General features: G+C 39.9%; 1 protein-coding gene across 2 annotated transcripts in view; it reads left to right on the plus strand.

The window, feature by feature from the left end:
* The window catches only part of PLCB1 (phospholipase C beta 1), a 341408-nt gene that overhangs the window by 225354 nt on the left and 90804 nt on the right, over positions 1–25250 (plus strand). For both annotated transcript variants that reach the window (XM_083856221.1, XM_083856220.1), the window contains exons 10-12: positions 10600–10746; positions 17091–17248; positions 20919–21001. In XM_083856221.1, coding sequence (XP_083712347.1) covers positions 10600–10746; positions 17091–17248; positions 20919–21001 — 388 coding nt within the window. The remainder of the gene's footprint in view (positions 1–10599; positions 10747–17090; positions 17249–20918; positions 21002–25250) is intronic.

The raw sequence follows: 25250 nt of genomic DNA on the forward strand, positions 1-25250 counted from the left end.
ATCCCAGTCATGATTTATTACTCTTTGAAATGTTTTACCATAGCAAAGCTTTAGTCTAGCCCAGGCTGTCAGCAGCAAGTGCTAAGTTAGGTAGCTTACCAGAAAACCTTTTTTTTTTTTTAAATTGTTTTAAAAAATGCATATATCTGTGCAACAAATGTTAGTAGGATAATGTGTCAGCATAAATAAGTTAATGGAGACTATTTGTCAAAATGAGTTTGCAAAATGTATTTCTGTAATACACTGGAGGTTGTTTTTTCTAGTTAAACTGTAAAATTAATTTCAGATCTTGCAGTTGTTCGGAACATTGCATCTCAAGTGAAAAACTAAATGTAAGAATATTTTAGAATGGAAAGTCCTCAATTATAAGGATTTTTTGCATCTGCAAATTGTGTCATCTTTGAACTCTACCAACTGAAACAGTGATGTGGACTAGTGATAATGGATTTTGCAACATTGAACACCACTGTTGGCAGTAGAGATAATGAAAGTACCAAAAACATATTCAGGGTTCCAGGGAGGGCAAGTGTCATGGTCTTCAGTGTATAATGCAGATACATTGAAAGAAGCATGAGCTTTGCAGGAGTCCATTTTGGGCCTGGTATCTTTACCAGGAATAGCTCCACTGATACCAGTAAAACAGTGCTGAACGTAAAATGGCCCAGACTTACTGTGGAATTTGTCTTCGGAGCTGCAGAGCGTAAACTCCTGGTGATAGTGCAGGTTCTGCAGTCAGCCCAGCCTTGTGCTATCAAACATGGAAGTGACCACACCAGTGACTCCTGTTCCCCCACCTGGAATGCAGAGGGAACACCTGCAGGGCCCTGTGATCAAACTCCACAGGCAGCCTTCAATCCTGTGTCCTAGCACTGAGAATGGCTGAAAAAACTTGGGGTGAGAGGAGCACAAAGCAAACATGGTTTTAGAGGTTTTAGAACCCCATTCCCTCCAGCTGGAGCTTTTTTTTTTTTTTTTTTTTTAACTCTTGCATCAATGCTGTGTTTCAGGGGTTATGGAGACATATTTTTCTGCAGTTGCCTGCCTGTATTGTGTTTGACCCAGGCTCAGACTATCAGAGCCCATAAATAGAAAACTTTGTCCAACAGTAAAACCGTTCCTTTTGTGCTTGTTGCTGCCTCTTTTATGGAGCGCAGGGAAGTATTCAATTTTAGCAGCAGGATTTATTATTTGAAGATGAATATTAGGTAAAGTTTACTTCTGAAAATATAAAGGAGCCTGGACTCAAGTGCTGAAGGAATCGAATGTAGATAAAGTTTGGACAAACACGTCGTGCTTTGACTCTTCATTATGACTTGTACAAATGTAATGCTTTCGGCTGGAAAGGGCCCCTGAGGACGGGGTGGAGGCTGCTGGGATCCACTGGGTGACATCTAGGACTGGTGGCACAGGAGCCCCACATGGGCTCACTGCCATTGGGCCATCCCCTTTTGAGTGTCATTTTTGGGGTTTGCCTCACCCTTGGGTTGGCTCAGCTCAACAGACACTCAGTCTGTGCCTTGAGGAGCCAGCCCTGATCCTTGAGTGTTTTGGGATGTGTGGTATCTGTCAGAGCAGGGCTCTAACAGTGCTGGAGCCTGGGCACTGCTGGAACACAGCATCCATATGAGGAAGTTTCCCTTCTCATCTAACAATATCCTTTAGCTGGAATATGCCTATAAATACAGCAGGGTTAAATGCTGGGGAGACAGAAAGAAGTGGTAAACTAAAGGACAATGTTGGCACAAGAACACAGAGGGATCAAGTGGCCTTGAGTAAGTTTAGGCTGGAAGTTAGCAAAACTTTCCTAACAATATGGTGCTGGCACAGACTACCAGAGGTAGTAAAGAGGGCAAAAAAAGCAATTGTTATCAGTAGAGAGCTCAAGTTGTTTATGAAAGAGATTGTCCACTGCAGTGGCCACAGCTGCAGAACCAAGTTTAAAGAACAGATAAGGGACTAAAATCCTTTCTTTTCAGTTTATTTGCACTGACTTTGCAGTGCCACCCCTTTATTCTTTTCCACTTCTCTTTAATATTAATCTTTTTTCAGCTGAAGGAGTTTCTGGAAGTAAAAGTGTCATCTGTGATTTTTCTCCTTTAGATTTTTTTTCAGCACTTACAGCACACTGATTCTCTTGTCTCTTCCCATGGTACCACAGAACGGTCTTTTTGGCAAGTGCATTAATAGCTTAGGTAGAGAAGTATCATTTAGCAAAAAAATTTACATATTTTTAGATGTCTTTTAGAGTAACTTACCAATTGGAAGTAAGCCAACATTTAACATTATTCAATCTCCCAGGATCGCTCTGAGGCATTGTACAGAGGATGTTTTTGAGAGGTTTGGCAAGACAGTGACACATTCCAGTAGTGTCTCTCTTTCAAGTCTGACAAATAACTATAGCATTGCTGGGATGAATGGTGTTTTTAATCTGTCTGATTTAAATCCTTTCCACTCAGCTGCCTTAAAAATCTGCCATGTTGCAAAGTGCTCATTCCACTGTTACCTGGGGACTGGTGTGAAGATGGTTTTGTAGTGGTTTTGTGGATTTAAACTGGATCTAAACTGTCTTCTGATATCCTGTAAGGGATATCCTGTCAGAAACAATTTCTACTACATCTCTGCTGAGAAGTCAAGAGCGGAGAATGGGCTGGTGCCTGTAAAACCCTGCTTCAGTCTTGACACTTAGGAGAGATCGGCTGCTTTGGGTTTTCCCCTACTCCTTAACAATTGCTGGTTCTTCAAGTTTGTGTACATCTGACTGCTAAAGTTTTAGAAACTGTTCCAAGACTTGTTTTCCTTATCATGAAACCTCTGCTTACCAGAATCTCTGAACTGTGACCATGCATTGTAACAGCAGAGGGTTTTAAAGCTGCTGCAGGCATTTAAAAGATCAATATCCATCAAAATAAATGTGTTTCCAAGGTATAAATTTTAAGGAAGAGAAAATGTTGAGTGCTTAGAATCTTCCCTGCTTCAGTGTGTGTTTCGCTGTTTTCTACCACTACTGGAGAAAAATACATCCTTTTTTATGTGCTGTGTAGCCCTGTGGGTTAGAGCCCTTCCTTCCTGGCAGCTTGAAAAGGGCTGAGAAGGCCTATGACTTCTAATAAAACAATTAAATGAATACTGTGCTCAACATTGCACAGTGGCTTTAAGATATTGTTAAACCTTGATGGTTCATGCCTACAGGCACCAGTGAGATTTGGAAACCTATTTTTTTCCTCAGGTGACACTCTATCTTCCCTTCCCTTTGGAGATGGCAGTGTCCTTGGAATGCTCCCAAAGTTTTTACTCTGATTGAAGCAGATTTGCTGTTTGGCATGGTTTGTGTGGAAGCTTTTAGGAAACATTTCCTCTCAATTAAGTCTCTTGGGCTGCAGGGCCTCGTTTTGATAGTTCTGAAAAGTGATTTTCCATCTGCAAGCATTTTCTTGCCCCCCAACCCCCCAAAGGTAAATAAATAATTGTATCCACTCTTTGTTTTCTCTGTGCACTTGCACAGATGATAAAGTGGATATGATAGCTTCATTAGAATGACAAGCAGTCCTGATTTAGACACCCTGAACTCTGCTTTACTTGATCAGCCTTACTGTGCAGAGAGCTCTGGATCTCAGTGTCCTTGGGCGTGTGATATTTCTGCATGGATTAACGGATGCTGAGCCAGCTCTTTTATGCAGGCTACTTAGGCACAACATGTTTGCCTTCCCCTGTTTTCCCTCACTGACAGCTTGTCATTGAGTAAGCATTTATCCTGCTCTTGTATCAGAGCTGCCATTCTCTGTTTATGTTCAGATTTCCCTGTGTCTTATTGTGCTGTGTCCATTCAAGGCTGGAGCAAGGAATCTTGCTCTGTTCCTTTCTTACTGAGTGAGTTTTCCATTTCTGTTTCAGGAACGTGTTCCCCAAGACAGCTTGTTTTGGTTTGAGGCCAGGTAACTGTAATTACAGAAGGTATTTGAGCCAGTATAACTGAGGGCAGAATTGGATCCAACATGTTTTCCTCCAAGTTTAGAGAGCGGAAATGAGATTTGAGCACAACAGGATATTGTCCTGCTTTGATTTTAAAGGATTTAAGCAATGAGACAACCAATTAATCCTGTTTATTGGTTGCAAGACTGCAAGACTGTTTCCTAGCACAATTAGTTGAAGCACTGCCAAGCTTTTTCAGACTTTCACCTCAAGTTTTCTAGTGCTCACTCTGTTCTTATTACCTGTTTAATTCCTTTATCACCTTTTTTGATGCAGCTTCCTATACAGATGGGTTGCTGTTCTTTACATCTCATCTGCTTCTCGGGGTGATAGATTTCTAGGCATCTTCTTTCCTATTCACCTCTGTGTTTTGGATTTTTCTTGGTTCTAGTGGTTACCTATGTGGCTCGAATTATTATTTGTGTGTTCTCATTTGGTTTGTGTCCCATTTACCTGGTTCATTACAGCTTTGCCCTCTTGTTTTGCTAATAGCCACCAGAGAACTGTTTGTTCTTTAAACCTTGTGTTGTTGATTCTACTTTTTCACATTATTAAGGACTTTATGAAACCAGACCTACTGCTGATCAGTGTTCAGCCCCTGGACTTTTTGTGCAGTTCAGCTTTTAAAGTTAGAGAAACCCTGATCTTTTAAGCTGACCTTGGTTTATTTCTATCAGCTTTTTTGCAGATTAGTTTTTCCAATTAGGAAAAATTTGAGTTTAAAACTTCATTAAATGATTCACTAATATCCAGATGCAGTAATTCAGATATATTGCTGTTGCTCTACTTATTAATTTGATAAGGCTGTCTGACTAGTGTGAGTTTCTGCCCTTACTGATCATTGAAAGAACTGCTAAAATGGAGGAGCTACTGAGGATTTCTACATGTGGTGTGTGAGTGGTGGTTGGTACTTTGATATTTTGATATATCTGCAGACCCTGACCTGAGGCCTGAGAGTCTTTGCCATCCTCAGTGTTTTTCCTAAAAGAAAGCAGCACTGAGATTCCTGGGGTAAGGTCTGGTAACCCACTTGTAGGGTTGGGGTCTTTTCAGTCTAGGCTGAGCTTGTGCCATATTGTCTCCTTGTGATGACTTTGCCATTAAGAGGGTGTCCCTTGGACAGTGCAAGAGGACAGTCCTGCCCTGCCCTGGTTTGCAAAACTAGATACAGACAGGAGCTCCAGTTACCCCATAGCAATATAGTAGTAGAACGTGTGTCTGGAAAGCCAAGCAGGTTTCAGCTCACTTGGATGCAAATGCTACAAGTGCTACCAGAGCAGCTTTGGCACATTGTGTCCCACTTAGTGTGAATTTTATGTAAATTCATCTTGTGAGCTTCTCTTCTGGCTCACAAAGCTAGAGAGCAGAGAGTAGCTAATGTGTGCCCAGTGTCAAGAGACAGACCCGGGCTCTGTGCATCCCGCTCCACACTGTGCATGAAATTTTCATACCTAATGAGCTGTAAATTGCAGTGCTGGTTTGTGAGAGAGAATTCCCAATGGGACATGATTTACAGATCTCTCACTGGATTATCAAGTATCTGCTTTACTTGTTGGATTCTTATCTTCCAGTTGAGAGTACTGCTCAGTTGTGTGGGACTGCAGCAAATGTGATTATTGTTACAGATTGGAATGAACTGATTTCACTGTCAGACAAAATACTATTGTAATTCTGTGCTGCTGACTGGGAGATACAAGGTGCCAATTAATCGTCTTGCTTCCTTTTTGTTTGTTTTCTTTTTTACTTTAATAATGTCTCTTGGCACAATCATACTTTGCACAGTTACATTATAACTGAGTAGATAACAGCACGGGTGTAAACAAATGGAGAGCGCTGTGAAATTTGCAAATACACAGAAAGAAATGTTTAAGGACTGTGAGGCCAGCCCTGTTTACTGTGTACAAGCAAATGCACATTTTAATTGTCATACAAAACATCTACAAATTTTAAGGGACGAGTGAAGGCTGTTGTTAAAGTTGCAAGAATGAAGTGCAAAGAAAAGTGTTCACGTAAGTTGTCTTTTCTGCTGCCTGTCTGCTGTGCCTCTCCTGTTTTCCGTGCCAAGGTTTTTCCTTGGAAGGCTCTTGGGAGCAGGCTGGGCAGACCATAGGAAAATTAAGTAGCTGCACATCCAGGATACCTGCCAAAATAAGGGGGTGAGGTTTAGATCAAGCAGCTGTTTGAGGAGTTTTCAGGGTTAGCTGCACTTTTATATCTCCCCCAGACTACTGCACTGCTGGTGTTTTGGTTTTGGACGTCTGCAGAGGGCACTGAACTGCAGGAGAAGTTTCTTCTGGAAGCTCGACCCTCCTTTGAACTCTGATGCCTTTTAGCAGGTGTTGAGTGAGCAGGGATTTGTTTACATCCTCATGCTGAGGAGCTGGCAAGCTCCCAGGAGCTGGCAAGCTCACAGGAGCATTTCCACATCCAGAGCAACATGCTGGTCATGCTGGCTGCTAAAGGGAAAGCAGGATCTTGTCGAGTTACCTGTGTCTTACTAGGCAACAGAAGGATTTCTGTGTCAAAAGCAGGCTGTGCTTTTTGCAGCCCTGGAAACTGCACAGGAACAGTTTTCCATGGGGCTGTCACTTGTGTCTGCCCTAGCACTGTCACTAGTGCCCACAAGAGAAACGTGTCTGGTTCTCTGGGTCTGCTCAAAGGAGAGCCTTGTGATAACACAGTAAGTCTTCAAACGGGAGGCTCTGAGAAGTATATTCACAAAGCACAGTCTATCCTATCAGCCATTTCAGCTGGCTGGAATTCCTGCCTCATGGCAAATGTGTGATCACCATCTTCCAGGGATGAGGATATTCCAGAGCTCATCAGAAGAAAACATTTTGACTGATGAATGTTGACAAGATCTAAGAACCATAGAAAAGAGGATTCACTTAATTACCCCTGGAAATTCTATGAATTCTCAATAGATCATTTGCCAGCAGTGTGTCACCTTCCTGAAGACTGCTTCCAGTAAAAAGGGTCTGGGATAACAGAAGTGACTTATGTGGTATTTAGAGCTGACAAATGTTGACTAGAAAAGAGCCTTGATGCTTGTAGACAAAGTAACAGTTACATTTTTATGTGGTTTCCTCTGAGCCAGGAATATTCATGTATTTGATCCATTGTAATAGATCGTGAGAGGAATGGGATCATGTAGCTGGAGTTTATAAGGAATTGTTGTGAAATGCACAGAACTTGCCACCTCATTTGTGCTTTTTTCTTTCTTTTTCCCTCCCTTGTAACTATTTTGGGACAATCAGGTGGAGCCAGAGATGCAGAAAAAGATCAAGCTGCACAAACACTTCCCATGTTTCATATAATGAAGCCGATCACAATCAGGAAATTCAATAGAATTTCTCAACATATTCCTCTTCCAGTAGGAAATTACTTCTCCTTCCTATCAGATTTTAATGAAAAAATGCCAGATTCAGTTGCCTTCACTTGGTTCCCAATGTGGTGGTTCTTTTTTGATCTCTGCCTGAATTCCACCACCCTGAAGGTTGTATGGAGCAGCAAATTGAGGTGTTCTGTGGAACCATTTGCTAAGAAACTGCTTCACATTTTTCTGCATGTGTTTACAAATACAGAGAGAGGCAGAGAGAGACACTTCCAGACTTTGCAGTGCCTTTCCAAACTCTTGAACATTTTTAATTCAGGTACATTGCTAGAGTTAGATCAAAGAGAAGGGAAAAGTGGAAAACATGCCTTCTTCAGCAGGAGGTGTCTCAGTGGCCCTGAGTGAGTTGTGTTGAACATTTCAATTGGCCAGGTACCTCAGGAAAAAGGAGACATTTTTATGTTTGTGCTGCTTTTAAGCATTTTAATAAAGCACTACTAAGTGACCCCATAGGGAGAGGAATTGTAATTAATCAGATAAATTAGAGAAGAGGTGTTTGAAGGAGAAGAAAAATAAATTTCTTGTGCTGGCATACTCCAAGCTCTTCAGGGAAAAGAGTCTCACTGAAGGCTGTAGATGCTAACATGGCTTCTGCTGTGATTGCACAGATGTGAGTTCCATCCCAAGAAGAGACATCAGATCAAATTTAACATGGCAGTGGTGAGTGAAAAAGACAAGGTAATTAACACTACAACCTAAAATGTATAAAGCACACTAGATATTTTTGGAAGTTTAATCAAAATTTTAGGGCTAAGATAATTGTAATACAAAAAGCCAAAAAAAGGAAAAGAAAAAAATGTGGATCTGTCGTGTTTCTGTGTCTTTGCATTATGTGTCTCTTGTCTCTCTAACTTTTTATACCTAAACATACCATTAAATCTTTCTATTATATAACCAAAGATAAAAGGTGACAATTGTGATCAAAACAATTGATCGCATATTATTTTTTCTTGCCAGTGTCTGTAAAAAGGTGCAATGGTTTAAGGAAACAGGGAACGAATCTTACCACTTAATTGAGACTATATTTTTTTAGATGACTGTCCACCAAGGATCATCCTCTCTGCAGTTGGCCTCAGAATATTATTGGCATTGGTCACAAACAATCTACTCTTTAATACCCAGGACACAAAGCCCCTTTGACATCTGCCATCTCCTTTCCACAGACAGACTCTCACTGGTGCAATATTGGCTGTCATTGAGCTTGCAAATTGCTTCACTTTGTGAAATGCTGACTGCTTAATTGTGATAGGGGAGATTGTATTCTAGAGCCATGAGCTCAGACAAGTGGGCAACTCAGAAGCTGCCTGATTACACGTGTGAATAATGCTTGCTGTGATTTATGTGAATAGCAGCAGCAATGCACAGGAGAACCATCTCCATCTGAAAAACAAGGCCCCTGTTTGCCAGGTGCACTTTGAGGATTGAACACAAAGATCACTTTGAGAACCTTGAGAACTACACATGCATGAATCTGTATAACAAAATGCAAGTGGCAGCTATCCCATTCAGATCTTAACTTTGTGCTGTCCTCTCCTATTTCACTTGGTATGGATACACAACACATTCTCTACTTAAATCCCAGTAAACTTAGTGCAGAGCATTCTCTTGGGGATTTTAGGTCGGGCTAACTCCATGATAGCATCTGGTACTGTTGGCATTCTCTGATCTATTCAGGCAGTGAAAAGGTTGTTCCTAAACCTTTGGTTTCACAAAAAAACCTCAGTGGTGGGTTTTTTTTCCCTGACTTTCACCTTCTTACATTTTTTTTTCTTGTGGAAAGTACATGCACCTCCATCTCTGGATGATTAGTTACCCTATTGCAAAGCAGCTGTGGAGCCTGACAGGATTGCACTTAGATTACAGCCTTAAAATAGCAGATGGACTTGATTATTTTTTCCAGCCTTCTTACAATTGTTGTCATAAGAATGAACAGCAGTTGCATTGCTCTGTATTTTTTCACTTATGAATAAATTTGTTTAATGCTACCAGTCTTGGGTTGTTAGGAAAATGAGGGATGTGCACTTAAGACTGTTCTATCTTTTTCTCTCTAAACAAGAGCCAGATCGGGTCCAAGCACAGATTTTAAGGAAATGCTTTACATGCAATATTTGCATTGTGTGGTTACAAGATTAAAGAAAGCAAAACAAAACAAAAAAAAAGTTGTCTCCTACATTTTAACATTCTAGAAAAATATGTGTAAATTTATATGTTTTAGTATAAAAATTGATTGATCCTAAAAGGAGAGAGTAGCAGAGTCAGGAGTAGAACTGAAATCTTCAGTTTTTCAATGCTATCATCAGGCAAATGAGAGTTTTGCTTTGACAGACTGTGCACAATATTTTGGGTTGGACACAAGAGGTAAGAAATTCTCCTTGTTGGGAGTCACCAAATGTGTAGTTCAGACATACAGAAGATCTCTTTTACAGTAGGCAGGCACTGAAATAACTAAAGATATGTGGTTAAGTAAACAAACGAAATTTAGACAAAATAGCAAAAAAGACCAGGCAAAGAAAAATGTCTCAAATTTGTTCAACTAAGTGGTAATCTTCAATTATAGATTACTGGATTTATTTTTAGTCTAAATGTACAAACTGATACCCTAAACTTTATATAGAAGGCTTGGCAGCAAAAGTCTTCCTGATGCAGTAAGAGCAGCTCCACTGAGATGAACAAAAGGGTAGGACTCAGCTTTCTAATTTGACAGCAGCATATGAAACGATCATTTATGCAGGCACTCCAATGAGATATGAATTAGAAGACAAATACAAGAATTACAAAGCAAAGCTTAGTTCCCACTTGAAAGATGGTTCATGCACACACTGAATCACACTCAAAAGAGGTTAGAGTCACCTGTGTCTGTGGCTCTCTGCAGGTTTCTTGGTTTCCTCTGGAAAACGTGCTTTGTTTTGTCTCCCAAAGACCACTTTCCTTGATGGTCTTAGATCTAACTCTGTAAGTCTGATGGTCTTAGATGTAACTGATTCCCCCATGCACTTGATTTTCTGTAGGTGCTGATTATGAAATGCTTTATCTTTGTTACAGCTAAGGAGATGTGTGTTATTGACAATTTGTATGGCTGAAAATGAGGTAGTAGTAACCCAAGAATATTTGGATGACTAGGTGAAAGCCAGGCTGATGGTTATATGGTCTTTCACTTGCCTTCGAATTTATCTGCATGTCACAAAATCTGTAATTGAAATTAACTGGTGCTTTCCCTGGGTGTGTGTTTCTCTCAGGACAGATATCCGTGGATGGATTTATGCGGTATCTGAGTGGAGAAGAGAACGGTGTCGTTCCACCTGAGAAACTGGATTTAAATGAAGATATGTCTCAACCACTGTCACACTATTTCATCAACTCCTCACACAACACCTACCTCACAGGTACAGCAGTGTTGGGCAGATCTAATTTCTTACCTTACAAAAATTCTGAGTGTATTTTCAGCAGTAACATAAAATACACTAAAAACATCAGCATTAAACAGATGATGGTGTTCAGTCTTCAGGGAAGCAAGGGTGGCACTTGATTTTTGCTGCAGCTGCAACACAAGTGCATCAAATACACTTTTATTAACATGTGAGCAGCAGCTGTGTTGTTCAGATAAGGCTGGTCAGAAACCCAGTGAAGTCCCTGGACAGATTCCCTCAAGCAGGATTCCATATTAGGGCCCATCTTTAGGGAGGAGAATGAACAGTGTACTTTTTATGACTACAAAGATAGCAAGTGTGCAAAGCAGAATATGGGAAACATCTCAGTAGCTCATAAATTCTCCCCTAAACGTTAAATCTGGCAGTTTGTTGTGCTTTACAAAATTTGCTTTGATTCAGAGATTAGGGAGGTTCCAACATGGCAAAATAATTTTCTGACAGCCCATAAATGCAAGGAGTGGAAATCTGCTCCCTGACAATATCTAACATCTGAGCTGAAATTTTTAGGTGTTGTCATGTTTTTAAAAACTTTGAGCACCCAGAAGTTCCTGTTAATTAGATTTACAGTCTGAACTGTATTGTTTGCACAGAAAGTCAACAATGCTTTGAGACTCAGAAAAAGCTAAGGCAGTTTAGGAATTCGACTTTTGGCATTAGTTTTCTAGTCCAAGGTTCTGTTTACTTGTGAGAAAATAATGGTAAATTTGCTCTTTTTGTTTGGTTTAAATAGGAACAAATGTTTTGGGCAAGCAGATGTGCACAGGGGGTTCTCTCCTGTTTGATTTGATGTTTGCTTTGTCCTGTCATGTTTGCTAATGACTTACCATTGTGTTTAATTTTAAAAAATGATGCTGCACTGAGTGCTAAAAATGTGGTTTATGCGTAATGTCAGCTTTTTGATGCTATTAACAGACTGGCCTTAACTGACCAACTCCTTCAGAATGCCAGTGTGTCAGAACATGCACAACCTCAGGCAGTGGTAATGCCCACTTTAAACAAACCTCATGAGAGTTATTTTCATCTGCTTTGTTTGTTGGAGCTCCTTCTCCAACACCTTCGCCAGCTTGCATGGAGTGAATGAACTGTCATTGTTTCCTTTAGACACCATTTTTCAGGGGTTTATATCTCAGCTGTAAAATGTGTTCTGTGCCAGAACTTGTCACATAAGTATTTGTTTTGACAGCGATTTGCTTTCTCTGAATTAAAAGAAACAAAAATCAGTGTGGCCATTTTTAAGTTATGATTCCAATATGCAGAAATTTATGCTCTCCAGTGGAGCGAAGACGTGGCCAAAGCAAAAGCAATTTTTAACTGTGATGTTCTGCAGACCTCTTACCTCCAATATGGACTTTATTCTGTCACTGAGGATTAGTTGGTGCTTAAGCCAAATACTGCAGCTTTATACAGATATTCTGGAAGAAAACAGTAAAGCTGTAGTACTAAAGTGAGAAGCACAGGCCCACAGGAGGTTTAAAGACAATGCAATTTAAGGTTGATCTGAAGCGATAAAAGACTGCTCTCCTCTCTACCAGCAGGAATTTATAGCCAGGTCCATACCACAGATTTTTGTCAGGGCTGGTCCGGACAGAGATGTGTTCCAAAGGTTTAGAGCCAAAACCCAAAGAATTGAGGGTGGGAATTCATTATTAGCCCAACCTATTCTAATTTTTTTTTTTTTTTAACTGCACTAAAAGTGACCTCACATGTTTAATTATTTACCTTGACACTTGCTAAATTTGCTTTGACTTCGTATGTGGAAGTCTGCAAATCATCTCAGATTGCATCTACCGGTTTATTTGCCTGCATTTCCAAGTAACTTCAGAGGCTATATTTGGAAACATGATCTTCAGTCTTAATTTGACAAAATATTCCTAGCTTAGTAAACTGAGGGGAGTAAATCAGGATAAACTCAGGGGATAGTGCAAGAGAAGTTTGAAACTCCTTCAAATTCCTTTTGAGAGTGCATATTTACAGGCAGAAACCACAAGCGCTTCCCTTTAAGAGGGTTCATTATGTTCAGTCAGTGTGTTGGCAGCTGGCCACAATGGGATTAATGACTTGATTTTTATCTCTGCATTAGAAAAACTGACAGCCTTGGAAGTTTGCTCTGAGCCTACATCAGATACAGCAATCACATTCCCATTTGCTTTCTTCCAACACGGAAATAAAATTAATGGTGGCAGGTTATTCCTTTTCCCCAAAAGAATTTGAAGGATCTGCTCAAGTGCTCATGGCTTTGGAACAGAACCTTGGAAGCACCTTTGCCCTGATTGAGGCCATGAAATAGCAACTAGTCATGTAATAATTATCAGGACAATAAGAAAACCATTCAGTCTGGCATTACTTTATGATTACTGAGCTTTAATGTCCTACCAATTATCTCTCCCTTGGTTAGTTTTTTTAACTCAGAAAAAGCATGCACAAAGCAACAACATTATAACATAAAAAAACACCATGTGCACACTGTGAATTTATTTTTAATTATGCTGATCATTTTCCTAGTCTTTAGGAGAAACCCTTGGCAGTACATCAAGTCCTGATTATTTATTTAGAAGTGTTACTGCTTTCTTTTTTCTTAGGGAAGCATAATTTTTAAGAACAAAGGTAAAAATCCATGAGGAAAGAAGTGATTTGCAGTGAGCCTAGGCTAACTTAAAGAAATGTCATGTTTCAGAAACTTTTTTTACTGTCTCATCTTTTTTTTTCTCACTGGTGTCATATTTATTTTATTATTCCTTTGAACCCTTAAAGTGCTACCCTGCTTTTTCCTGGAGTCTCACCTCAGGTTTCTGCTGTGGGCACAGTGGGGACTGACTTTGCAACACCTCTTCCAGCAGCACCCAAAGTCAGAGACAAATGATGATATATCACACTCAGCCTTGCATGTTTTAAGGGCTGGGCAACTTGCTGTTGTATATGGGAAATGCAAAATACTAAAATCACACACCTTTAATACATGTTTTGGCTAAAAGGAACAATAATCTCAGCAATAGGTTACTGAGTTTTGTTGGCTGAGCACTTGTAGCAATGTGGGACTGTCCTGTCCACCCTCAGCATCTGCTTCCCTGCTTACAGTCTGATATCTCAGTTCTTTCTAGAAAAATGTCTCTGTTGCTGCCTGTGGCCTCTCATCTACCACCCTCCAGCTTTTCTGTTCTCAGTGATTCCTCAGTCCTTGCTGTGGCTGTTTTTGTCTGCATTCAGCACTGCCTTGAGACCTTCTCCACCTTCAAAGCCTCCAGAGCAGAGTTTCCAAGCTGACAGCACCATACGGAAGGGATGGAAAGCTGGGTGACACCTTCCTGCTGCTGGCCACACATCCTGCTTTGGTCCAGTGGGAAGTGTTACAAGCAGCAGGCAAGGCTGAGAGCCTTATTCTGACTGACATCGAAGCAGGAGCAGAGTATTGTCATAGTGTGGGGTCTGATCTGCTTGTGCTGTGCGTGGTGAAATAGCTCAGGGGGAAAATGAATTCAGATAAATGTGCTGTGTCTAAAGGAGATCTCAGCTGCCAGCACCTTGTGTGGCTGCTGGAGTGAGGAGCCAGGCTTCCAGCAGTGTGGGGCTCTGAGTTGGCACACTGCAAACCTCAGTGTATGATCCAGGGCACTGATTGCTCCTCCAGGACTTGCCTGGAGAGAGGAGGTTTAGGAGCTGATTTTTGTGCCCTGCAAAGGGAAGATACAGGCACCTCATGCTGGGAGAAAGTGTTGGGAGAGAGGGAAGAAGAAGCCTCTGGTTCTAGGATCGTGAAGAGTCAGTTGATTCCAAATAGTTGGATCCAAAAATCCCCCAGTTTGGGAAGGAAAGATACCTTAAATAGATAGCAACCACATTTTAACTCCACATATTGCAAATAACTTTCATTTGAAAAAGCAGTGTTGGATGAACCCAACAGGGATGCACTTCCTGAGAAACGAGCAGCTTAAAGTTACAGAAGTGTGGGGAAACCTGGGTCATATCCTCAGCTTACATCAATCAGCACCAGCTCATTTTGCATAGTATCCTGTCAGGTATTATTTGGCCAAATACATTTTTCAGAAAAGTGAATTTTTGTCAAAATCCATTTCTCCTTAGTCCATACAGAGTGCTGGGATGCAAATATTACGTATAGTATTACTGTAAACAGTGCTTGTATTGTAGTGGAGAATACATAATGCTTTCAATTTCCAGTATTAAAAAATTGATCTGTACTCAGGCTATTAAAAATATACTGTAAGTGTTCCCTTTAGTCTCTGTACTATCGCATTTTAAAATAAATGCAAATAGGGACTCACACAATAGAAATTTTTGAACAATATATACAGAAGCCTCACATTTGGGGGAACATTCCTCATATTTTGTATTTCAGAAGAACAAGCTGTTGGGAATATTAAAATGTGTGCTAGCATTTTACACTCTCCCTAGGAGTCTTTTTGAAGATTGTATGGTTTGGAGGTTGAATAGCCTCTTATCCTTTGCAGGAATCCTTCCAAAATGTCTGAGCCTTATTAATAAGGTAGTGTGGGAAGTGTCATATGGCAAGTGATGCATGTCATGATTTACTTAAGCACTTTTGAAGGTGAAGGATCTTGGAGCCCAAAACACTTAGCAGTGATAACCACCAGGAGTCTCTTGGAAATAGAGTTTGTTAATCGTGGAATAGTTTCATAATCCAAACTCAGAATGCTCTGAGGGAAAAAAGGACAACATTAGAACAGTTTTCTAAGTGAATGTGGGTTTTTTAGGCAATAGAGTTCAGTGGATCCCTATGAGAGCTAGGATTTCATAAGCAGATGCTTAGGGATGAGTACATGGAAATGTGAGTTGTTATTCCCTGATCCATGCTTATGCTTGTTTGCATCCTGCAAAGAAAAAGAGCCACTACTTAACCCAGACACTGGAATTGCACCAAAAAGGCTTTTGTGTAAAGAAAGATAATCTGACATAATCAAAGGTGAAAAAGGAAAAAGCTGAATTCCAAAAAAAAAGAAAAATGTTTTTAAAAAAAAATATAAAAAGAGACACATTGTCACTTTGCTTAGTCCATATGGATTTTCAGAGTTTTCCAGCACTGGATAATTTCTTCTGTTATTAACAGATATTTCTCACTGGTTCCAGCAGGAGCTAAGAATTCTTATGGATTTCAACAGGAGTAATGTCAATACCTTGTGGAGTATTTATGATTGTTCCACCTCACATATCAGACAGAAACTGTAAACAGGGATTTTCAAATAAGAAGGAGTTCTGCTACAGTTTTTAGTAAAGCAAATCCCAAAATGTGTATTTCCCAGCATAAAACCTAAACACAGAATCACAGAGACAATAAAATGAGGCTTAATCTGCATTATAGTTTATGCCAGCCTAGATGAAGTTTTTGTATGTCCTCAGTCAGCAAAGAAACTTTGCTGTAAATGAACTCACTGCCTCCCAAAAAAGAAAGCTAATTTCCCTTCAAGAAATCCAGGGAGGCCTTCTTAGCAAGTCTGCTTGAAAGCAGGAAGCTGCATCCATTTTCTTCTCATCTAAAAGAAGCATAAAGCCATTCTTCCATTACTGTTACCTCCCCGCTGCAAGAAATTTGTCTGAATGACTGGAATCAAACCTGTTGCAGCAGATGAAGACAGCCTGGCTGGATATCCTTCCCTGAATCCAACTGGACTTTCTGTTGGCTTGGGCTGGGAATTTTTTTTGTGTTTCTTTCTTAATACTTCCCAAGTTTGGAAAAACATAGGTTTCCTTGCTTAATTTTTAGATTTATATTATCTTGTTATTGGAAAAAGACAGTTTTATTGAATTTCTCCCTATATACAGTAAGCAGATAATAGAGTATTACATCAGGAAATTCAACTGACCAACTCATTGCACTGGTTAGCATATTAAATATTGATTTGAGACCTAATGATGGTGCCATTAGTGACTCCAGGGGGTTTGTTTCATCTTGTACTAAACTGTATTGCATGTTGTGAGAAAACGTGGTCTCAGTCTCCTGAGTTGCCTCTGAATTTCTCATTGCTCGTCAAGGGATAACAAAATCTTGTAGAACTAAGCTTTTTTATTATTTTATTTAATGTATTTGATGCTGCCCATCAGAAGCTTTTGAGCTGGGTTATTTCCCTGTTTGACTGAAGGCAGGATCCAAACCATGACGTTGCCTGTGCCAAAGTAATTTCCGTTGCATTCTTGGGCTTTTCTTATTCCTTGGAGCATTATTCCTCCCAGCCAAGGGTAAAAGCTGCTAACTCTAATTTATTGTTAGATAAGTTGTGTCTGTTCCTGAGGCCCAGAATGACCTCCCTTTCCTTTGTGTTGTGTCCCAGCTGGACAGCTGGCTGGCAACTCCTCGGTGGAGATGTACCGGCAGGTGCTCCTGTCGGGCTGCCGCTGCGTGGAGCTGGACTGCTGGAAGGGACGGACAGCGGAGGAGGAGCCTGTCATCACCCATGGCTTCACCATGACAACTGAGATATCCTTCAAGGTACAGCACTGGGGCAGCTGCTGCAGCTGGGGAGGGTTCTTTGCGTGCAAAACCGTCATGGGCGCATCACCACAAAGGTGGGAGGGGCAGGAATGTGAGGGCAAAAAGGTGCTGGAAGAGGAAATTACAGAGCAGCTGCAGAATCGTTGGAAGAGAAGAGTTGCAGCATTTGGACCTCGCGTGGGGAGAGGTTCCTGGTGGTCACAGCAGTGTGAGGAAAAGGGATTATGTGGTGTGATGGCAGTGCCATCTGGGACTGGGCTCCGTGCCCAGGTCCATGCTGCTGGGCACATCCCTGCAGCAAATCTCCCAGGGAGAAAACCAGGCAAGGCCACAGCTGGGGCTGAGGGACCAGGCACAGCCACCACAGCTGGTTCTGCACAGAGACAAATGGGGCTGTGAAGGGAGAAACAACTGGTCGGGTTACAGCTCCATGGGACAGAGCTGGAGGCCACAGGATTTGGACAGCACTAACCAGCACATCAGTTCACTCCTTTTCTCCTCTCTGCCTGGTCACTGGGAGTGGGAGGCAAAAGTCCCGAACTGAGACAGCTAGATCTCAACAATTTGCAAGCCTTTAAATTCTTGCGAACAGCGAAAAATATGCTGCTCATGGCCAGATGGGCAGGCTCCATGCACATGACCCAGACACTTGGCATTATATTAAAAAAAAAAAATAATAGTAAGTTATCCCTGCAATGTTATCTCTGATGCTTGGGATCACACCCAAAGCACTGGAGGGTGAAAAAGAAAAATTATTATCTTTGGAGGCTATGAAGGGATATTTGTGCCATTCAAACCCTAAACATGTCATCTTTATTATTGAATTTGATCTTTCATTTCCTTTTCTACAGTATAAGGTAGAGACCATACTGTTACCCCACGCCTTTAGAGGGGCAACACGTTGTGACGTGGGTGTGGACCTTCACAGAGGACAGCAGGCAGCAGCAGGGTCAAACGTGGAAGGCTCTTTATTATCTGACTCCAATAGCTTATATACATTTTGTACAGAGGGCCAAGATTGGCCCAAGGAGGTTGCAACCTCCTGACTCCATTGGTCAATATGACCATCAGTCAAGTTCTCTCTCAGAGAACAAGAATGCAAAACATACTCATAAGTTCTAAGAATACGCATTGTTTACATGCAGCAGCCTGAGAATCAGGCTGCTAAGACTCAAACACTTGAAAGCAAGAAATGCAGGGATGACACCATACCCTTAGCAATAACTTTAAATTGTTGTCTTCTGGTTCTTCTTAAAGATGTTTTTGATCCGAGGTGTTAGAGGAGCATGGAGGTGTTTTCCTTTAGTATTAGGATTGGTAGTCAGCACAGCTCATAATGATACCTCAGGAAATCATTTTTGAACTGTGAAGAAATAATTCTTCTTCATCTGAGACACTAACTCACCATGGAAATACATTTTTAGCCTTAGCTGTGTGCAGGGATACGTGGGAAAATGTTCATTATTGACTTTGGTTATGTTACAAGGATTACGTGTGGCTTCTGTGCCAGCTACAGCTTTGAGACATTTCTCCCATACTTGAAACCTGTTGTTGGGTTTTTTTCTTCAAGTGCCTTTTCTTTAGGAAAAAAGCAAACCATTCTCCCACAAACAGAACACCAAGTCTCACTTGTACCAGACCACTCCTTTTTTTTTTTTTTTTCCCAGTTTGCTTTCTCTAATTCTCCTATGATTGCATTAATCACAGAAACACCTAAAACAACCTTCTTGCACGTTTGTTATTAACTTTCCAGTTATGTTTATGGGAAGCCAATTATGTTTACAGGCATGGGGTTTGATTGCTGGAAGTCCTTTAATTAAGGAAGATAGCTCTCCACAGCTTTGGTCATGAGGAGGAATTTAAAACGAAGTTAATCTTATTTTTAAAAGAATCATTAGTGGGAACAAGGATTATCCCTGGATATTTAGATGTTCGACCCTTGGCATTTGTGTTGGCAGGAGAGATATTGGAAGGTATTTTAAACCTGCTCAGGAGTATTTCATCAGTCACTTCAGGGCAGGCAGTTTTTAATCCACACAGAAAAATGTGAAAAACATCTTGATTTCTTTTCAACAATCAAAGTGTGCTGCATGGCTAGGGAGGAGCAAAATGGCAGTGAAATAATGTGTCAGGAGTGTGAGAATCAATTCACGTCTCAAATGCCGAATCCTTTATCAGCTCACACTTTTGCCATGGCCACAGCACAAGGATTCTGCTCAGTCTGCCGGCTTTCGCAGCCTCAGACAGACTTCCTCAAGTGCAGAGGTAGCAGCACTCTACACACTCCCCTTCCTTATGTTCCTGGGCTGTTTGGTTCATTGGTTTTCCCCTTGCTACACGACTCAGAAATCCATAAGGTTTTTCTCAGCTATAGATTGTGAGCTGCTGCCAGGGTGGGATCCTGTAGGGAACAGCCATGGGTGTCATGCCGTCACCAGGGATCTCTGTGTGTGTAACTATGTTTTACACCCTGGGGAGCTGCTTCAGGTGAGTCATTCTGCAGCTGGAGCCAAGTGTGGAACCTGCCAGCTTGTTTCTCTCTGACCATGGAGCATTTGCCTTCGCTGAACCAGTGTCTGAGCTTTTCATCCTCACATCTCTTCAATGCAATCCTAATTTTACTCTTCCAGGTTGTTTTCCCCACTCACACAGGATTCCATCCCCTCTTGCAGCAGGAAGGCAGTTGAAAATAAGTGAGCCAGAAGAATGTACCAAAAGTTCAGCTTTGCTTTTAGGAAGTGGATTTCTTACTGTCGTGCTTCTCAGCTGAGCCTCTAAAAGTACAGAAAATGAACAAGAGAAATCTCCAGAGAAAGCTTGTTTAAAACAAATGCATCTTTTAGGTTTTAGTCATCCTTATGATTTGGCATGGCAGAGACTTAAGAGTTCCTAGAAGCTTCAGAGTTTGCCAGCATTATGGAAAGTCTTCAGTGTTTGTATATTCTTCTGGAAGAGAAATTTATTCCAAGAGGGAAATATTTCATAATTTCTAATGATGAGTGCATTTATTGTGCACCTCACTAAAATCATCGTTAGCAAATTACTTTTCTACTGGATTTAGGGTTTCCATTTACCATAGAGCTGACAGGAAATTTTACAGAAGTTTCCTTTCTCAGTCCTCTGATTATTACCACAGAACCAACTGTTTTAATTGAGTAAAGATTTCTTTTTTTCCTATTTTTGCCTTAAAGGGATTTTTGTATAAAAAAAAAAAAAAAAGAAAAATAATAAAAAAAGAGGGAACTAAAATGTGAGTCAGAGTAAATGAGGATTTTATGGATATGTGCTTGTGCTGATGATATTTACAAGATCTGCCTTTGTCAGAGCATGTTTATTATAGAGCATGAAAGCCATAGCTGCAGGCATGGAACAACTCCACACCAGAACCAAGCTTTACATTTAAACTATTGATTTTGGCAGGCATAAGTCATTTCTTGAGAAACGTGGTGCTTGAGACTCATCAGACATTTTGGAGATTTGATTATACTTCAGGTTGAAAAATTTGGTTGTGGCAAGAGCACATCCGGAGCTTTTTGGGATGTTTAGGAAGGAAGGTCTGATCTCAGGGAATGATTTCAGAGCTTGTTGGGTCTTTTCTGTCTTCAAAAGCTAAAACTCTCTTCTTTAGAGAGTTAAATTTGTAACTGTGCTTATTTTGATTCTTTAGGAAGTAATAGAAGCAATTGCTGAATGTGCATTTAAGACATCGCCCTTTCCAATCCTCCTTTCCTTTGAAAACCATGTGGATTCGTAAGTAATTACCACGTCTTTCTTGTCTGATGTTTCATTTTTTATAAGGTCTGGGCATGGAATTGTGTGTGCACTTGTGACACAAACAACAGCTCTTGTCCAAAAATGAAATTGTGGGCCTGTTTTGTAAACCTTCCTGAGTCAGGACCTTTTGTGTGAGAGAGGAAGGTTTGATTGTGAGAGGGATTTTTTTAACTTTTCACTCTTGGTATGTTCTGCTGGAATGTAGCAATACTCCAAAAAAATGAGGCGGTATTTCACCTGCTTGTGACCCTATTCTGTTCTATAAACATATCCAGAATTTGGTCTGTCTCTTGTGTTAGAAGCAGAGGCCAGAACCATGGACTCGTAGACTGCAAAATAGGAGTTCCTTTCTGCCAAAAAAATAATAGTGCAAGTTTATTTCATTTTCTTTTTTAATTTTTTTTTTGTTTAGTTACAAGAAAAGGACAATTTTTCTGTGTAAGAAAAGAAAAAAAAATGAGAACACTTCTAATTTTGTCCCAGTGATCTATTTTATTTTTATAGTTTTGGATTTTTTTACATTAACTTTGGTTTTGAATGCAGAGACCACATGGTTCAAAGTGGTGTGACATTGACACATAACGTGCGCCTTAGCTTGAATTGCCTTTTCCCCTTTTGTATTTTTTTGCTGTGAAAACATTTCCAGCACTTCTGGGGGCAGTTTGGACTTAGAAACTAATTTCTGGGTTTAGTTTTTTTGGGGTTTTTTTTTCAATGTAAAATTAAAATATTATTGGGGGAAGCTATGAATGTTTTAATACAGATCAGAAATGATGTTGGCACTTCTGTTTCTGAAAGGGGAAAAGGATGAGGGCTAACTGCTTTTCCATTGTTTTAGGAAGAACATTCTTGTCATAAGGGAAGGAACTGGTAGAAGAGGCTATGTAAGAATGTTTTTAACGAACAGATGTGGCAATACTGATCAAAAATTATGTAGGTAAAAAATACTAAAATCTGAGAGCTGAGCTCCACTGCCTATGTACCTCAGAGTATATAAATTTACCTCTTGGGGGCAAATATGTGTTTGCTGTGCATACACTTTGAGGCCACAATGGTTATGACTCAAACTGCTACCTCTTAAATCCTGCTTAGTTATTCCTGTCTTCCTCTGAAAGACCACACAGATGCTGTGTTTAATCGCCTTTTCTAATGGCCCCCCTCATTTCTTTTTGGTGTACATTTTGTCCCTTTGGACTTGCACTCACCTGTTCCTGTAGGTCTGAACTCACAGTGCTTCCAAAGGCAGCCTCTGGCCTTTAGGAAAGATGTCAACCATCATTTTGAAAGTATTATATTTTATACTCTTTCTTCTGGATTTATTATGATATACATTCACTCTGTTACTATGAGGTAGAGAAAAAACAACAGCTAAATTATTTCAACCACAAGAGTTACATTTTTCTTCCTTTAAAGTCATTATGACTTAAATCTTTGACTGTTCCAGGGTGATCTGTTCTATTTTAGGAAAGTGAAGAAGTAAAAAGATTTATGAAATAAACTCCTGTCAGATGTAAGTTATATACAAAAGTGGCTTTAAAATTGTAAGATGAAACAGTGTCAGAATTAAAGGTGGTGTGGCACTGCAGGAATGTGACAGAAAGGGAACAGAGTTCCTGCTGCATTACTCTGTTGTTTACAGTTTGCCCCGTGGAAGGCATTGGACCTTTTTCTCCAGAAACCTCCAGCCATGGAATTAGGCGTATTCCCTGATATCTTTTTCCATATTTTGCTAAGACACAGGTTTTTAGCAAAGCAAGTTTGCAAAGCGATGACCAAATGTTTTCTCTTTCTGAAGCTTTCCTGCTAGTGATTATTTTCTGCTATAGTAAATGATCAGATTCAGGGTGTGTGTTTTCTGATTTTGCTTTGGCTGAAAATAATTTCTAGTTGTTTTACCAACTTCTACCCCTTAATTCCTTCACTAGTTGCTGGAGAAATCTGCAATTAGTCATGCCACTCACAGAAAAGTTCACCTAATTTCATGGAATGCTCCTTTTGTCTTTTCATTTACTTGGAATGTTGTTTTTCTCCTAGATCTTAAAGCTGGACTTTGTCCTAAATGTTAACAAAAAGTGCCAAAGGTATTTTTTTTAATTGCTGTCAAATAAATCCTGTTTCATCAATTCCTACTTCTAGGGGACCAAATATTTTTTCTGCTTTTCAAGTTGAGAGAGTCATTTGTGAAATTCTGGTCCTCCAGAAATTTTGGCATTGGCTTAAACAAAAAATATGGTTTAGCCTGTGTTCATGGATTTTAAACAGGCTGCAATTATCAGAGGTAAATAAGTTTTCACATCACCACCATAGATGTGACAGTTTTAATCACTGCTGGACTTAAAATGCAGTTTTTCTTCCTTCTGGTTTATGTTCATGGGAATATTTTTGACATTTTTCATTCACCTAGGGAAAAATCACTTTTTAGCACATTGTGTAAATTATCTCATTTGCTTTCCTTTGATGTGTTTCCTAGAAGGGCTCCTCTCCAATATCTTCTTAGCACATGAAGGATTTTTATTTTCTATACTACAACTCCACTATTAGTGTATTTTTTTTCTTGCCTGTTTTTATGCAATAAAAAGTTTAGAAAAAGAGGCAAGCATGTAACTTCTAGATGACACGAAACATTTGTATGCCATCATTTAGAGTGAAGTCAAAACATGCCCACTGAGAAAATGACCACTAAAAACAAGCTGTGGTTCTGTGAAAAAAGCAGAGAAGTGCCCTGAAAACATTGAGAAGACCTCAAGGAGACCTTGACGTTTGAAATGAGACTTGCAAGCAGATAAGCAATCTGCACATCTGAAAGCAGACACTCTATAATTAGAAATGCACTGATGACATAGCAAAAAGGTTAAGTGATCCTTGAGCAGTATCCATCTAAGATTGCTTCCAAGATTAAATTTAATTACAGTTATTCATACTGCTGGTTTCTGGCTGGAATTGTTGCTTCAAATATTAACAGGATTTTTATCACTTTTTCATCCCACACTTTGAATTATTTTAGACTCTTCTGGGAAGCATCTGTGCCTTTGTCTTATGCAGAGGAAGTATCTCTGCAGAAGTGATAAAAATGTAATGTTGGGAGCAGTAGTTGTGCCAAGGAGCCTCTGTGGTTGACCTTCATAATAGGCATGATACAAACAGTAAAACAAAGTGCGGGCAATACAATAATGGTAACGAAAACATTCCTTAATATTCTTTATATTTCCATATCTCCAGGTATCATGTTCCCCCTTTATCATGTCCCCTGGCCCTAGCCCTGGCCCATTTTGGGGGCAATTATAATTAGTCTGTGTGCTGCTTGTCCATGTCTGCAGAGTAAAAATCGTAAAGCAGATAAAGTCAGCTCTTTTTAGACAATCAATTTTCACTACAATGCATGAATGCTGAGAGAATTTCCAGTAACAGGAGATGTGGATTAGGAAATGCCTGCCTTTTTGACTTCATAATAAAATTGGAAGGTATTGATATAGAAAATTTGGTGTTTCTGTTGCTCTGATTCATAATCTTCAAAGAATGGAAAATAAAAATAAACTGGTATTCCAGCATTTTAAAATACTTGAATATGTAATCTGCTCTTCCTAATGATCTCTCTTGCAACAATGCATACATAGATATGTATATGTTAGGGAGAAAGAGAACACAAAAAACTACCACAGATAAATGTTGGTACTCCTAATTTTTTATTTATTTATTCCCTCTTAGGTGCTTTTAAAAATATCTGTACACATAGTCCAGTTCACAAAGACAAGTAATTTTGTAATGTCAAGATTTTCCTAAATCAGCCTTGTTTACTACCTCAAGGGTTTCTTGGGGTGTTAAAACCCATTAGTTTTTCATGTAATTCTCCTACTTTCTGCCTCTGGGATGCAGTGACATTGGAATTTATACGCTAAACCAACAGAATGTCGCATTACATTTTTCTCGTTTGCAAAAATGAAAGTTCTCACTGTGCTCTCTTTGAGGTAAACGTGTAATTAAACACAGAAGATCAGAAGAATTTGTTCTAGCTGTGGTGGTGGCTGGGAATTTATTACATTTAACTCTTGCTTTTTTTATTTTTTTGAATTCCTGTGGAGAGCTCTTTTTGGAGTTGTGTCCATTTAAAGATGATGATGAGGATATCACATCTAATTACTGCAGGTTCAATAAATGCCCTTTTTTGATTCAAGGAGTTGTCTTTTGAACTTTCTGGGTTCTGAGAGTATGGATCTGTTCAGAACAC

This window comes from Zosterops lateralis (assembly GCF_965231275.1).
Source record: "Zosterops lateralis genome assembly, chromosome: 3".
Taxonomy (NCBI): domain Eukaryota; kingdom Metazoa; phylum Chordata; class Aves; order Passeriformes; family Zosteropidae; genus Zosterops; species Zosterops lateralis.